A 13,111-nucleotide genomic window follows, 5' to 3' on the forward strand; every position below is an offset into this window, starting at 1 on the left:
CCCCCCCCCCCCCCCCCCCCGCCCCCCCCCTTTCTCACTCTCCCTTCCACCTTTTCCGCTCTCCCCCTCATAACTCCTCTTCATCTCCTCTGCAATGCATGACCCTGCAAAGATTTATGGACCGCACTGAATCCCTATAAAGAATATGGGCTGTCACCAACAGAAAGATAAATGACGACCAAAACCCATTAACTTTCCCCCAACAGTCCCTCTCATATACTGTACAATTCTGCAGCCACCTCCTCCCCCTTATATTGAATCTTCTCATTTACAGTTAGTGGTCTTGACCTCTTGTGTAGATACAATCAGATCACCTGGAGAAACAATCCTCGGTCTAAACACACTATAGTTGCATGGTTGCTCACCAAATCTCACTAAATCCTCGACCCCTTATGCTCTGCTTGTGCTGCTTATGATCTGGGCTTGCAATAATTGCACAATGTAGTGATTAGACTGCAACAGCATGCTAATGTTGTTTTTAAATGCTGCATACTCCCGGGTTCAAGTGCTTAATTACACATTTTTGCATGCAGACGTTTATTTTGGTAACGAATTTATTATTTTCACGAGTAAGTAAGTTATTAACAGCTACATGATTCGTCAACTGCAATGTTTTTAAAACACGATCAGACAGTTTCTGGAAATCATCAAAACCCTTTTGGATGGATGTTTTGCATTTTTCAAACGCCTCCATCAGATTACATATTGATAAATTCATTCAGCTGCAGCTCAAATGACGTCCGCATTCTGACTGAAAGCATTACCATGTTTCCTGTAGAGAACATTGCAAGGAGACTTGATATTCAGCCGGTGATGATTGTAGAAAACACCACTACATTGTCTATCCCCGGGTCCATGTTAATCTGAAAAAACATGGCCGTACGCTGTAAATAGTCAGGTCCAAAGGGTAAACACGGGCATTTCTCATGCCACAGAGCTGCAGTAGCACTATGTTATGTTACATCGGTTTGTCACAGCTGAGCTCGCTTTTAAGTGAGACCAGTAAGCTCAGAGGGAAAGTGGTTGTATTCATAAAGCATTCCAGTTGAGGACTGCTGCTCTCTGATCTGTTTTTCTTATTGGTAAGGCCTGAGATCACAACACGACGGAAGTCCTCATGAACATGTGATCACTCCTACTATGAAGTGCTTCAGGCTCACCTTTGTATTTGTTCATGAGGTGACAACAAACCTAAAGTAGTATGTGTAGTCTTAATATATGCTCATTGTAAAAAGAGTACAGTAGAAGTGTGTGATATGGATTACAGCCGGACAAATACATCGTCCTGTCTGATAAATCCACAGATGTTAGCTTGATGCAGATGTATCGACATTGTGTTCACGTCAGACAATAAGCAGGAAGACATCGCAGTGCAGAAATGCCAAAGAAATGTTTGACGTATTTTGAAATTGTGTCTTTATTAGATCATTTGTCCGCGAGAGAACAGTTTATTTACTGTAAAATGTCCTGCTCAGTACATTTCGTGATCACAGTGTGAAAAAAACGAACTAAAAATATCGTTTTTTTTCTTGGGGTATTTAATGCCCTTTATTCATAAGCAGACATGAGAGAGTGGGGACAGGAAATGAGGGGAGATGGATATAGATAGGAAATTGCATGGAAGAAAGGAAGTGAACCAATGATGTTGCGTTCATAATAAATAGTATCTTAACCCCGAGACAAAATGGATGCCCATAGATCCTTATCATAAGTGTTATTGATGTTGCTATCAGCCTCAAAAATCAGTTTGCCTTTATAATGCACTTTTCTTATAATGCATCTTTTATCACTATGTACCATTATTGTATGTGATAATATTATATACCATGATATAGTGGCTATAGTTATATACCATGATTATACACCATGATCTGTGGAACTTCAATTGTGAAATAGTATATAGATAAAATTGAAATGCTGACATTGCACTAATCTAGTCAATTGAATACCTGACAAATAAAGATATTTAATTAAATTGATGCCAACATTCTGTAAATCCAATATTGGCATAAATAAATAAATCAGTCCCGCTTATTGATTTGCATTGCCCACAATAGCCTAATGCAACCAGAGATACTCAAGAGATAGCTAACTGAGTATTAAACATATCCCAGAATCTTCAATGGTTGTTACAAATATTTCATCGTCCCTCAGTGTATATTGTTATATTTGCCCGGCACTAGTTCACAGATGTCTAGACAGTATAGTTAGAAAGAAAACAAAGCAACCTTCTTGTCTTAGTGGGTTGGAAGATTCCACGTTGATCAAGATTTCCGGGACATAATGCGTTGAGGAAGACGGGTCATTAAGCATTCCTATGTTCATCTTCACGCCACGACTAATGTCTCTGCTAGACTTGAAGCATCAAGGAGATAAATCGTTAATTTCACAAGGCAAATTACCAAATTACCCGTGGATATTTACAAGGATGTGGAGGTTGAAAACAAGGGAAAGGTCAGTGTAGTCAGACAGACATTGTGAAAGTTTAATATTGTGCCCTTTTAGATTCTGCCAGCCTTGCTTCAGATGTAATCTATCTAACTGAGTGTGGACATCAGGATTAGCTCGTGGGATTCATTGTCAGTCAAATAATTCCACGTAATTTATAATTTCCATTTGTAGCGTTGTGTTTCGTTGCCCTGATGTCCAAACAAATGTGGCAATGAGGCCAATTTCCTAGTGCGAACCAACTTAGAAGTTACCCATCGTGCATTTACATTGCATCTTCCCTGCATTAATATTGCATCAGATGTTGCAGCCCTCTCTTTCTCAAACGTCATAATGTAGAACTAAACATACATATTATAACACATAAATGAAGTCTTCTTTCTTTGCTGTAATATTTTCACGCCAGTAACACAATTTGATTTCTAAAAAACAATCCCCCCGTGGTGCAGAGCGATAGAGCAATTCTAATTCACTGTTGCATTAACTGAGTGCATTTAGTGAGATGAAGGACTTCTACCATGGCTACATCTGCAAGTCGTGTCAGATTAAATCAAACCACCGTTGCTCATAAGCTATGTAAGAACTGAACCATATATTCCCGTCACATGTTTCAAATGCAGCATGAAATAATATGTTTGCAGAGTCTCCCGAGGCATCATCAGACTTCAAACTGTGTTAATAAAAGTGGAGAATCTATTTTGGGCCTCCCTTACATCAGACCCCGCTTCATTTTGACCTTTTTATTCTGGTGATCAGTGAGTAATCTCTAAACTGGACCATGATACAGGCCTGTGAATACTGCTGCATCGTGCTCTGAAACCAATCCAGTAAGAGCAGGTTGAGTAAAGACCACAGAACATTTTAACATTCTTGGCCAGGAAGAATCAATCTGCAGCAGTCCACGGGGAAAAAACGCTTAGCTCCACATTTTCAAGGTTCTCCTTGTATCTTTATTCCCCGCCTATAAACCGGAATAAGATGACAAAGCAGCTGGAGCTGCAAATATGAATAGCTACATGAAATAGACAAGAATCTGCTTGTCAGTCAAGAATTCAGAATTCAAAATTATTGTTTTTCATTGTTTCTATGCCCTAAATTAAAGAATTGTTACAAACTGCAGTGAAATCTTGTTTCCTCTTGGACAGTTGAGTTTCCCTCAATGAAACACTGCAACAAAGGGATCCTGTAGATGCTGCTGCAGTTATGAAGGCTTTGTTCCTTCCGAGTCGCATCAGATCAGATTGATTACTCTTGGCATGCCCAATTAATTTGACTTCATTGTCCTCCCACTCTGCTGTTACTGCTTGTGTTAGAGATGCGCATATTTCCATGTGTGTGTGTGTGCATGTGTGTATGTTATTAACAAGTGTGTGTTTGCACAGCTACAATGCTGCCCTGGTAGTTACAGAGCAGAATGAGTCATGGCCGTTGTTCATACAAAGCTATTTGTCATATGCCACTAGAGTGTCTTCTATGTGTAAATATTGGAAACCAGTTTGTGTGTGTGTGTGTCCAGACATTGAATTTATTGCACAGTGTAACGAATTACAGATTTATTTTCATGGATTCTACTGCTGTATGTCTACTGTGTGTATTGTCTCCGTGCATGTGTATGTTTTTGTGCTTGTGTGTATGTGTTTATATGTTTGCGTGCACGTGTGTACGGGTTTGACTGTGTGTGCGCCTGTGTGAATGCGTTTTTTTGTGTGTGTCTCTTGCGTTTTTGCTTATGTAGGGGGGTAACGTGATGGAGGACCAGGATCTCAGAGACATTGGGATCACTGACCCAGGACACAGAAAGAAAATCCTCCATGCGGCACGCAGCTTGCCCAAGGTACTTAACATCATAACTTAACCTCGGCACTGAGGGAGGACAGTGACTGACAGTGTCTCTGAAAAAAAGATCAAAATGTCATGTTTATAAAAATAGCAGGTAAGCAAACAAATAGATAACACAGAAAAGGGAAGACATGTCTTATACTTGTGGATAGATCCCGAGGTTCATCAGAATTGAATCAAAAACCTTCCGATAAAAAATAGTAGATATAAAAACCTATTTTGGACCAAAGATATTATAGATTTAACAACAAACAAATACAATTTGTAATAGATAATGAGATAATAAGGATTGGTCTACTTTATACTGTATGATAAAGGTTGCACAAGGGTTGTAGGTGGAAAAGTAAGGAAAACATTTATAATGTATTCAAAGACAAAATGATGTGTCCGACCCTGCGAATGTGGACGGTTACAAAACCAAGCTACAGCCATGCTAGTGGCTATGTAAGGCTGTACTCTAGCACAGCAGTGCTTTGAGCTAAATGCTAACATCAGCATGCTAATATACTCACAATCACAATGCTAACATGCTCGTTAAAAGCAGGTATCATATTTACCATGTTCACCATCTTAGCTTGTTAGCATGCTATCATTTCCTAGACAATGCTATTAGTTTTGCAGGTATTTGGCCATAAAGCAAAGTATTGGACAAGCTAACATGGCTAAAAACAGCAGCGGCATTGTCCAGCTTTAGTGAGGTAGAATTATATCCACAACTGGAAAAAAAAATATATGTACTGTACATTTCAAGTTGAAGCCATTTTCTCAATACAAAACGTTTCAGTGCTTGTTCCCTCACATGTGTTCTCTCTTCACTAGGTAAAAGCACTGGGCTGTGATGGCAGCACATCTCTTGTCTCCTGGCTGGACGTCCTTGGCCTGCATGAATATCTGCCCAACTTTCTGTCAAGTGGCTACCGCACACTGGAGTGTGTTAAGAACCTGTGGGAGCTGGAGATTGTCAATGTAAGAAGCCATCGCCTACATTTATCCGGTGCAGTTCAAATGTTTATGAGTAGGAAATTCTTCAGTGTCTTATGTGCTTACAGAGAGACGTGAGTGTTGATGGACTCAACGTCTTTAGACATTCTGGACCAGTTCTCACCGAATGGTCTCCTTAATCATAAAACAACCTTGATTTATGGATCATGATTGAGGTTTACAAGCTCTTTAAAATGCAATGTTGAAATAGCAGAGGGCTCGATGATTAAAGCATTTGCTTAAAACTATAGCAGGAACCACTGAGTCATTAGAAGTTAACTATGCAATAAAACGTGAATTAAGGAGCAATGTGGTGACTGATGACTGGGAAGTATATCATTTGGTTTAATCTTTATGTAAATCGTGCTACATTTTATGATAATTTGTAATGACAAGAAAGAAAAGTCCATTTTTGTTTCCTTGTCTGATGTCATTACAAGGTTATGTTTTAAGTTTGAAACGGCAGTAATAACCAATCATGAAGACATTATAAATGTTTATGGCATGTCGGGCAACTAGACAATCCAAACGGATGATCTGATACGGTTGATAAGCACTCTCTGAAGGCAGTGTAGGAGCAGTGGATGAGCTTGTTTACAGCGTTTATAATTTACCCACTTATTACTGCATTTCGTTGAGTAGATAACATTATTATTATTAGTGGTATTATTAGTCTTTATTATACAAGAAACATGCACAAAAAAACATTCTCAAAATGAAAAGGAAATGAAGAGATGATTTCTGCCAGTTTAAAACGTGCAAGAGCTGAGATTAGGAGCTTTTTGATTGCCTCTCAACGGCTCTCAACGTGTAGATGGCGAGCCGGCAGTTTATAGCTAACGTTGCTAACAGCGTTTACTTGAGGCCGGGTGTTACACTCCTGCCACGACACCATCAGTTGGGACGGCTTTATCAGCTGTAACCCTCATAAGAGAGCACTGCAGAGCGGTGGCTGTGAGCTAACCGGTGGTGCACGCTCATGTGCACTAACGTGCACTAAAAGCGTGAGGCGGCCGGCCCGGCCATGTTAACAGAGCAAGGAGCTGAGATAACAACACACATAGAGGGAGAGAGACTTCATTTTCTGCTCAGGTAGACATTACTCCACTACAGCTTTACATATAATAGTTGATTGCTGCTCTATCATTATTGTTCAGAATGTTAAATACAGCTCCTTTAAGTTATTAGCTCATTTCCATGTGCAGTCCCAGGGCATACACACAGAACAACCAGCAGACACATTACACAGTCTCTATCACACTGCAAGCAAACATCAACAGATCGAGACCAGCACATTAATCCACTACAACTATAAAATTACAATTCATTACCATTACAAACCTGAATCACGGTTATAAAATGACTGTTCGCTCAACATTCATTTCTTTGCACCATGGAAAACAATAATTAATCTGTGCAAGTTTTAAGCTCAGCTGGACGAGTATTCCTATGCTTGACGGCTGTGAATGAAAAAGCAGTTTGTGCATACACACATAGTGATGGCAAAATGGCAGAAACCAGCAATAGCTGCAATAGCAGCAGCAGCAGCAGGAATGCAGCAGCCAAACATACTGTATATGCAGTGGGCGAGGGATAGTGTCCAGCAGACTGCGATGCAGTACAGAAAGATGGGTGTGAGCGCAGCTCACTTTGCTTCAGTGTGCAGAAGCCTGTGAGCATCTTGCCAGGAATCGCTTTTCCCCATTAGCATTTCCTACATCCTCTTCAGCATGTTAGTATCAACCATCAATTTGATCTACGAGCTGGTTTTCATTCCCAGATAATCCCAAGACTCTTTTTACTGTTAAAATGCTCTCTTATTTCACACACCTCATGCATACTGGTCTCACTGGGATTCTGTACGCGAGAGTAAGGAAATCCAGACTACAGACCAGTTGCCTCAACTGACTCTCACTGAATAAATAATTGAAGCCTCCAGACAAAGAGCCGTACGAGCCAGTTATGGAATATTTTGTACCAGCTACATAATTGCAATTGTAACATTAATCACTCGACGACCACCTTTGCTGGATGAGCATGAATGTTAATAGCCAATTATGCAAATGTACAGTATGAAGATAATGAGTTTTGACTACTTAAAATTAACCTATGGTTCCTCCTCTGAGGGTTTAGCAAAACAAGCAGACACGGCATTTGTAAAAGAGACAGAGATACTGTGGATAGACATGTGTCAGGTGAACTTGCAGTGTTAAAATACTGTCAATTGAATAAAATGTAATATTTGTGAGAATAAGTGGATCTGTGTAATCCAGTTATTTGAAAGTCGCACAGTTATTTGCATATCACCTCGTTGTCGTCCCATAAATCGTCAAATTCTTCTCTGTTATTTAAGCACTATGTCCAAAAATGGATGGTGAATAATAGAGTGTCCCAGGAAGGAGACAGTGCTATACGTGAAGCTTACGGCAAAACAGATTGAGGCTGAATTATTGACGAGAGTCATTTCTGTTTGCCCGCGGAGGCCTGCCAGTGAGCGGAGCATGCCACTAACTCTGTGTCAGTGTATTTTGGATATATCTCTATTAACTTAGTCTAGATAAATTCCTGTGTTTGCGATATTGATGTGACAATGCAGTGGAACGTCTCGTCTTATATTGAGCTCTAATGCTGTCCCCTCTAGGTTATTAAGATTGGTGCCCTGGGCCACAGGAAGAGGATCATTGCCTCTCTAGCAGAGAGGCCCTACGAAGAGGCTCCATCAAAGTCCCGTCGTCTGTCCCCGATTATGGTGAGACCTGCGATGTAGAAATTGATACAGTTCACAGAATGATGTGCTCTTTTTTGCTAGCTCTTCATGAGGTGGCACTGACTTGATGTCTAATCGGCTCTTCAATCCACAAAAAATGTTTTTTTTCTTGCAGCAGTGTGAATCAGACTGCAGCATTGTAAGTGCTGCTATTCAACCATCGAGGTGCAGAAACACAGCCAACGCTAATTTGGTTAATAGATTGGGTGTGCTCAATATGCCCAATTACAAGAGCTGTTCTGCTTTTGGCCTCAACATACCCCCTATTTAGTGTCAGTGATGCCTATAAAAGGTAAAAAAATGCTTTTTTAATAGTTGTTATAGTGCTCTATATTTCAATAGAGATCGATGATTAAACGCTTTTACTTTTCTTATTGAACAACAATCAAAACAGAGCTGAGGATGAAAGTTAAGCAGTGTTGCTCGACAAGCTTTATTTCTATGCCAACATCATTTTGTGAGAAAATGGATCCTTTTTATTTTTTTTCAGCTGCGGATGTCTAATTTTGGAATGAGATTCTTCAATATCATTATGTTCACAACAGTTAAATACTCAGGGCTGATTTCCCAGGCAGATTAAAACCGGGCTGAAAAGAACTGAGAATCTCTGTGGAAGAGGCTCTTTTGTGGAGGATTAAGCTTGGATGTAGATCAGGGAAACCAGCCCATGTAGACAGTGCTGTCAAATCATTAATCTGTGCTGTGTGTGTGTGTGTGTGTGTGTGTGTGTGTGTGTGTGTGTGTACTCTTTTGTGTGACTGGGTGTGTTTGGCAGTTCCATGACCTCCTGTCCCAGACCACATCTCCCCTCAGTCAGATGGACCCGTACACCAGTCGCTCCATGGACATGCTCCTGCCCTCGACCGAGTCCGACCGGAGGCGGAGGGGAGTTGACCAAGACTGTAGTGTTTCTCTGCGTTCGTATAGTGAGAGGCCGCGCTCGGTAGTGAGTTCCACCTTCTTTCACTTTTAACGTCTTCTGGGAAAGCATCAAACGTACCTTCAGTGAGCGACGAGCTGAATAATAGAGGAGGAGGACGCTGCACAAAGTTCGATGTGTCAGGGTGTCTTGTCACATGTTGTTGCTGGAGCTGTAGTCACATTTTTCAGACGTGGAGCTGCGATGCAAAACTAAACTAAACTGGTTGAGTTAAACGTTAGTGGGCAGACCCAAATAATCACAACAATATTAGACTGTAACCAGAGGACATTTCAGTGAAAGTTAGAAAGCAAAGCTGAATTATTGGCCTGCCCTACCTTCCTGTTTTCAAACATAATATAGCTTATAGTTTGCATAATTGTTTTAGCTACTTTAGCACATTAAATCTCCATCATGAACGACATGAAAATCAGCTTCAAGTTAACAAACTAACTTTTTTCTTAAAGCACTGTGGTCTTCAGCTCCGTTCAGCGTATTTTAACTCACTCATTAAGATCAATGGTCTCCTGAGGAGCTCTGGGTTTTAGAAATATTTGACAAGGGAAAAATTGAATGCAGCATTTTTATTTACTGACATGAATTCAGTTCTTCAGTGTTTCCCTGAATTTCTTGCTTTCGCCTTTAAGAAAATTAACCAAGAATAACTCACTATTTTACTATTTTCAAAAAAAGATCAAACTATGACACATTCACAGCCAAGCTGGCATGCCTCGTTTTTTCAAAGAGAAAACACAGAGGAGCGTCCACAGATAAGAGAAATGTTGAACAACTACACCACTCAGGATCAATCCATGCATTTTCTCGATCTGCTTATTCTATTCAGGGTCATGCGGAGCTGGAGCCGATCCCTGCTGACGTAGGCGTAGGCGTCATACTTAAAATCAATACTTTTCATTTTCCTAAATTCTTAGTGGATTATTGTCAGGAGTATATTTTACTCAAACCTAAAGGCCCAACCATGTGCATGAATATTTATGATTATACCAGCAGATCAAAAAGGACTTATAGTAAAGTGCTGACCAAGCAGTTGCCTTCATACTAATATTCCAGCAATCAAAAATTGAATGTCTTGTGTGCGTATGTGAAGAAAACTATCCCGGCCCTACAAACTTAGAGGATTTCGATTGCCATTTTAGAACAAATGTATATGTTTACTGCCACAATGTAAGCAGTGTTTTCCTCTCGTTGTTGTCTTCACCAACCAATGATGTTGCATCTCTGCAGGACCGACAGAGTGAACGACACAAAGACTCTCGTTTGAACCTCCGGCCGCCGAGCCAGTCTGCTACCTACGCCACGGTGTCCGCCTGGCATCACCAGCCTGAGAAGCTCATCCTGGACTCCTGCGGGTACGAGGCAACCGTAAGTCACTTCTTACCGTCTGTAGCATAGAAGCAGACATGCATTGGTCTTTGTTACATGACAGAACTCCCTATGGTTCCATAAAATAGATTGACTGGGATTTTTGTTTAAATTTGTTTCCAACCTGTACTGTAGTTGACGTGTAGCGTGTGTTTTGATTCTCTCTCTAGTACCTAGGATCAATGATAATCAGGGATCTACGAGGGATCGAGTCCACACAAGAGGCCTGTGCTAAAATTAGGGTAAGTATCACTGAAAAGCTTTGACAATATTTTTCTTCGAATTTGATTTGCTTTGACATTTTGAAGAACAACTCAAAAGTGTTGCACTGATTAAAAAAGCAGATAAACAATAAAAATGAAATGACAAGAATTACAGATGAAACATGATAACTAACTATTTCTGTTATTACATATATAGTGGATGAACCATTGTGATTTGTTGTACTATATCTCACCTATTTTATTGCAGAAATCAAAGGATTCAAGAAAGGGTCCAGTCGTCATACTGTCCATTACCTATAGAGGGGTCAAGTTCATCGATGCAGCCATGAAGGTAATGGTAAAGCATGTTTGTGTGCCTCCGTACAGTATATTGATCTGTCCAACACAAACACTGCAGTCGACCCTCTCCGCCTCCATTAGTGGTTGATTTCCAGTAAGTACTCACATCCTTCCCTTCTCCATTAGACTATAGTTGCGGAGCACGAGATCAGGAACATCTCGTGCGCCGCCCAAGACCCAGATGACCTCTGCACTTTTGCTTACATTACCAAGGATCTGAAGAGTGGCCACCACTTCTGCCATGTCTTCAGCACTGTGGAAGTGGTGAGTAATACAACTCTATCCTGTTATATATATATATACATATATCCTGTATAATACATTGAGGAAACCCTTAAGTCTTCATATTAGTCTTGAGCTTTTTGTGAATTCCTCATTGATTAATTTAGAAAAGCAAAGTGTCCTTCGTGGGATGTCCAGCATCCCGCAGTTACAGCTGTGTGCAGCACCCTGTGGCCGTTATTTCCTTGATTGACTCATCGAGTGGCTTGATTGAAGTTGCTCTCCCGCTACGCATGGCATTTCCATGTACAGGCACAGATTATGTTGCAATTTGTGTCTCAGCTTCCGTAAAAGGTCAGAGACGATCTTTTCTCTTGAGCAGGTGGACCACTGTGGAGTTTCAGATACCTGCGGGGACACAGTTTTAACTGAACTGTGATCCTCAAAGTTTTCACAATTTTGAGCCTTATTTATATGTATTCAGCACGACCGCTCCATGTCGCAGAATGTTGTGTAAAGAATGGCGTTTTGCTTTTGAGCCAATGAGAAATTATACAAAGCAATTATCCAAACAATGTGACGAGCAGCGCTTTTGTGTGACGCACAACACATTGTTGAAAACAATCCTTTGCAAAACCAATAAAGTGACTGTAATTCTCAACAAAGTCATTTAAATCAGTGGTTCTCAACTGGTCTGGCTGTGGGACCCACCATCACCCCTTAATGACAAGCCGCGACCCACGACCCAAATTATATATATATATATATATATATATAATGTGGGTCGCGGCCAGTCAAATCAAATAAAGAAAGTACACATCAATTATATTTTAACAATTATTGTTCTCAGCTTTCAAATGTAACTGGATGGATTATAAATAATACATAGAAATACATAAATAAATGTTCTTCTTATTTCAAGTAAAATAACGAATGGATTTAAAAATAAATTACGTAACAAAATTCATTTTAGAAAAGTTATTTTCACTGAATTGCCCTGCAGCTTTAACTTCAGTTCATTCAGGGTGAAGTGAAAAAGCCAAAATATTATATTTTTCTCATCCTCTAAAAATATAAATGAGTGTTGGAAGAATTCACCTCTATGAGTCTGTCCAGTCTAATGACTCTGGTCTCTCTGGACATTTTTCTCTTTTGGAGATCGTCCTATGATTTAACCCTAACCCTAACCCACCAGTTGAGAATCACTGATTTAAATGATACAGTAGATTTTGTTAAAATTGTATTAAAGAACTAAATGTTAAGTCATGTTTGTGAAAGTGTTCTGCTTTTACTAGAGGCCATTAGTGAAATTAAACGGTTTGTCATGCACACAAGCAAAGGGCACATATACTGTATCTCTTAAGGTTAATGTGAATTCAGTTTAGATGTATCATGAAAGAATACCACTGTGAAGAAGTTGTTTTGTGTCAGTTTGCAGCAGCTAAAATGCCAGCTGTTTGAATTTGACTTTTTTTTATAACCAAGACCTTACTTCATGTTCAGTGTCTTTAAAAAAAAAAATTGTCTTCATTCACATAGACACAGACCTACGAGATCATCCTGACACTGGGACAGGCATTTGAGGTGGCCTATCAGATGGCAATGCAGGCCAGGGCGAGACACTATGTCCCGCCTACGTCTCTGAGTTCAGAGGTCATAGAGACCAAAGCCAGCCGTCCTGTATCTCAGTCATGGAGCAGCATGCGGAGATCAGCAGTGAGTACCACCCTACAACTCTTTGGAAAAAAACAATGTTGAACATGTGTTATCTGTGAGCGTGTGTGAGTGTTAAATTTGCCCTACTTGTTAAAAGGACAGAGGAGGGGGGGAACACACACACGCCGTTGCACAATCATAATTCAGAAGAAGTACACAGACCTCGTGACCGACTTTTTCCCCGCCACTGAATCCCCAATAGGCCGCCTACAAAGGATGATTTGCTGCGTGTGTGGTAGAAAGTGATGAGTCATTACTTTGCAACCAATTTCA

The 13,111-nt window shown here is 40.3% G+C and overlaps 1 protein-coding gene across 11 annotated transcripts in view; it reads left to right on the top strand.

Annotated features, from left to right (window-relative positions):
- anks1ab (ankyrin repeat and sterile alpha motif domain containing 1Ab) overlaps positions 1 to 13,111 on the top strand; it is a 40,991-nt gene that overhangs the window by 18,868 nt on the left and 9,012 nt on the right. For all 11 annotated transcript variants that reach the window (XR_004213629.1, XM_031871681.1, XM_031871682.1 and 8 more), the window contains 9 exons: positions 4,184 to 4,282; positions 5,107 to 5,253; positions 7,910 to 8,017; positions 8,811 to 8,981; positions 10,200 to 10,337; positions 10,508 to 10,579; positions 10,809 to 10,892; positions 11,027 to 11,164; positions 12,662 to 12,838. Coding sequence is in view for 10 of the 11 variants with exons in the window: in XM_031871681.1 (XP_031727541.1) it covers positions 4,184 to 4,282; positions 5,107 to 5,253; positions 7,910 to 8,017; positions 8,811 to 8,981; positions 10,200 to 10,337; positions 10,508 to 10,579; positions 10,809 to 10,892; positions 11,027 to 11,164; positions 12,662 to 12,838 (1,134 nt within the window). In the remaining variant the exon portion in view is untranslated. The remainder of the gene's footprint in view (positions 1 to 4,183; positions 4,283 to 5,106; positions 5,254 to 7,909; positions 8,018 to 8,810; positions 8,982 to 10,199; positions 10,338 to 10,507; positions 10,580 to 10,808; positions 10,893 to 11,026; positions 11,165 to 12,661; positions 12,839 to 13,111) is intronic.

Source organism: Anarrhichthys ocellatus, unplaced genomic scaffold, assembly GCF_004355925.1.
Source record: "Anarrhichthys ocellatus isolate YVR2014 unplaced genomic scaffold, GSC_Weel_1.0 scaffold60, whole genome shotgun sequence".
NCBI classification, from domain to species: domain Eukaryota; kingdom Metazoa; phylum Chordata; class Actinopteri; order Perciformes; family Anarhichadidae; genus Anarrhichthys; species Anarrhichthys ocellatus.